Consider the following 2687-nt stretch of genomic DNA (forward strand, 5'->3'; position numbering starts at 1 on the left):
TCATACCTGCAGGAACCAGCTGAATGAAGAGCACAACACCTCCCCCTAAAAACAAGGTGCCAGATAACGAGTAGCGCCGAGGGAGGGAGCGGAGGAGAAGCCAGGCGATGACGTAGGCTGGAACTTCAATCACAGCTGAAAGGAAACAGTTGATGTAGGCATTTCCATGCCAGTTTGGAGTGCTGAGGGACAGGCCAAAGTAACCAACTGATGTGAAAAACCTGAGAAAAAGCAATAAAACCAAATGATTCCTGAACCACCAGTCTCTGAACGCCTCCAGTGCTGCCTCAGCTGTCGTTACAGAAAAATAGGATGTCACAATGCAGCGCCACAGGCATCGTGGCTTAGAAAAAAAATCCAAATCTCAGGGGCAACCCCCTCTTTCTATTTCTGTCATCCCTTCCAGTGATCACATCCACAGCAGCTTGAAGAGACCTCTGATTTCTCTGTCCTTCCTGCATACACTACACCAAGTAAAAGGCTTTGTGGAAGACGTTTCACAAAGGCTTTTCACTGCAATGGACTCATTAATGAATTAACTCTTGAAAAGATCCCCATGCCAACTACGTTCCTACTTGTAGCCAACTCCAGTGACAGGATCTCCCACCCTCAGCAGTTCCATTCCATCTTATTTAAATCTTCATGAGAGAGCTGGATGTTCAGGTCTCAAATCTCAAGAGTGCCTTATTTATGGCATGCCAAGTGTGCTGGCCAGTTCCTTTGTGCTGGGGGAAATAAGTACAGAAAAGGGTCCTGGTTTGTCTACATGGTATGATTGGGTCCTCATTCCTTGTAGCTGCCCAGGCAGGGACTAGGATCTCACTGAGATGGGCACTGCACAGAAACAGAACAAAAACGCTGGCCATGGGTCTGCTTCTTGTTATGTTAAAATGAGTTTGCTTCAAGAAGGACAATTCTCTTCAAATTGAGATTTACAGAGATGGGAGCTTCTTAAAAAAAATAATAATAATTAAAAAAAGCAACAGAATTTAAAATACACAACTTGTTACATATAGTTTCCTACCTATTTTACATCTGAGTTGAGGCTACTGTCTCCATACTCCTGGGTATTAATGCAGGGTGGGTGCAAGGACACCAAGGGCCACGTACTGGCCAAGGACCATGTGTAGATGGGTTCCGAGGCTGAGACTTATTATCTAAACCTGTGGCACGTGCCCTCAAAATCAGAAACTGTTCTATTGCCTGGGTACTTTAGGAATACACATTTCCTTACCACAAAAGTAATGACATAATAGTAATAGTTGCAATGTTTCGGGTTCGAAATAGGTCCAGAAGGATAGCCTTCTGCTGCTGCTGAGGCTTCCAATCCTGCATCTGAAGGAAAAAGGAAAACAAAACCAAAAAAATTCCCAAACACCTAAGAGCAAAACAACCTCTGCACACCCACAAGTTTGGGCAGTTAAGAAGTTATGACTCTTTATCAGGGGATAACTAGTCAGCCCAAGGGCCACTGCCGCACCGGGGAGCGTGGTCCATAGGTAGAGCTTGTCTCTGCACCCAGCTGTACTTGTGGTAATTTCCAGTTTTTTTGTTAAAAAAAAAAAAAAAAAAGGTAGTACTGAGACCACTGCACCATGCTGGCTAATTAAAAAGGACTATCAGCTGACAAGACGCGTTACCATTTCCTTCAGGATCTACCCAGTACTTCCAGCAGTAACCTCATTACCAGAGGCATTTTCCTCTGCACTGTCCACTCCACTGTCTTCTGTTCAACCTCCACAAACGATGTGAAATAAATGCAGAAAATCACCCAGTTTTGCTGCCTGCTGGCACCCTGCTGGGGAGGGGGATGGATGCCACAGCTCAGCGTGGTGGCCAGGGCACATCATGGGAGCATCCACCACCCCAGATTGGAGATGGAGGGTCCAGTTGGAGGCTTGAAGCAAGAATCTTCTGGGTGGCAGGAGGGTGCCCTTCTGCCTGCACGGAGAACCCTTGCCAGGGCAAAGCCAGCACTCGTGGCCAGGCTTTTTCCCCCGAGCCCAAAGAGCAAACCACCCTGGCCCTCCACATGGGGCTACCCAGGAGATTTCCTTTCCTAGGAAGAGGGGATGGTTTCCCAGGAATGTCTTTCCAGCAACGTTTGAAAAATACTTCCAACGGAGGACTTAGCATGCAAACATCATCCTCAGGCTCTTGTGGACAGATGCTTTGGCACACAAGATTCCCGTGAAGTAAAGGACAGCTGAGCTGCTGGTTGGTCTCAAAAACATACAGGAGTGATGAAAAGCAAACCCAGGTCCTGGAGCCTGAAAAAGTCATGTCCAGTATGAAAGACATCTGAACTCTGGCTGTGAAGTAAAGGAAAGTGCTTTTCCATGGTTTCTGTAGGATGAACTTCCCGTAGGTGGAACATGCATTTCAATTTACACTAGAAGATACACTTGGAACAGAGATCTTCAGCAGCTCAGCCAAAACATAAGCGTGACATTCAAGAGGTTGGATCTTGCCTGCAGTAGCTGGAGCACGCAGCATCTCTCTCCTGCAGATACTGCAGAGGAGCACACGGTGCTTCGCTTCCTGCTCTACCAGGAGACATCAGGAGCCACAAAACGCAGGTGCTAGTAGAACACAGTAGAGTGAGGTCTGACATACAGACACCAGGTCACTGCTGACGCAAGGCTGGAAGTGTTGCTGGTTTCTTTGCACAAGAAAAAACGTCTGTG

At 47.0% G+C, this 2687-nt stretch overlaps 1 protein-coding gene across 1 annotated transcript in view; it reads right to left on the reverse strand.

Moving 5' to 3' along the window:
• Positions 1-6: 6 nt before the first annotated feature.
• Positions 7-2687, reverse strand: part of LOC104528226 (solute carrier family 22 member 4) — a gene marked incomplete at both ends in the record, with an annotated part of 11525 nt that continues 8844 nt past the window's right edge. The window contains 2 exons of the mRNA XM_010172164.1: positions 7-221; positions 1235-1335. Coding sequence (XP_010170466.1) covers positions 7-221; positions 1235-1335 — 316 coding nt within the window. The remainder of the gene's footprint in view (positions 222-1234; positions 1336-2687) is intronic.

Source organism: Antrostomus carolinensis, unplaced genomic scaffold, assembly GCF_000700745.2.
Source record: "Antrostomus carolinensis isolate BGI_N321 unplaced genomic scaffold, ASM70074v2 scaffold14967, whole genome shotgun sequence".
NCBI lineage: Eukaryota > Metazoa > Chordata > Aves > Caprimulgiformes > Caprimulgidae > Antrostomus > Antrostomus carolinensis.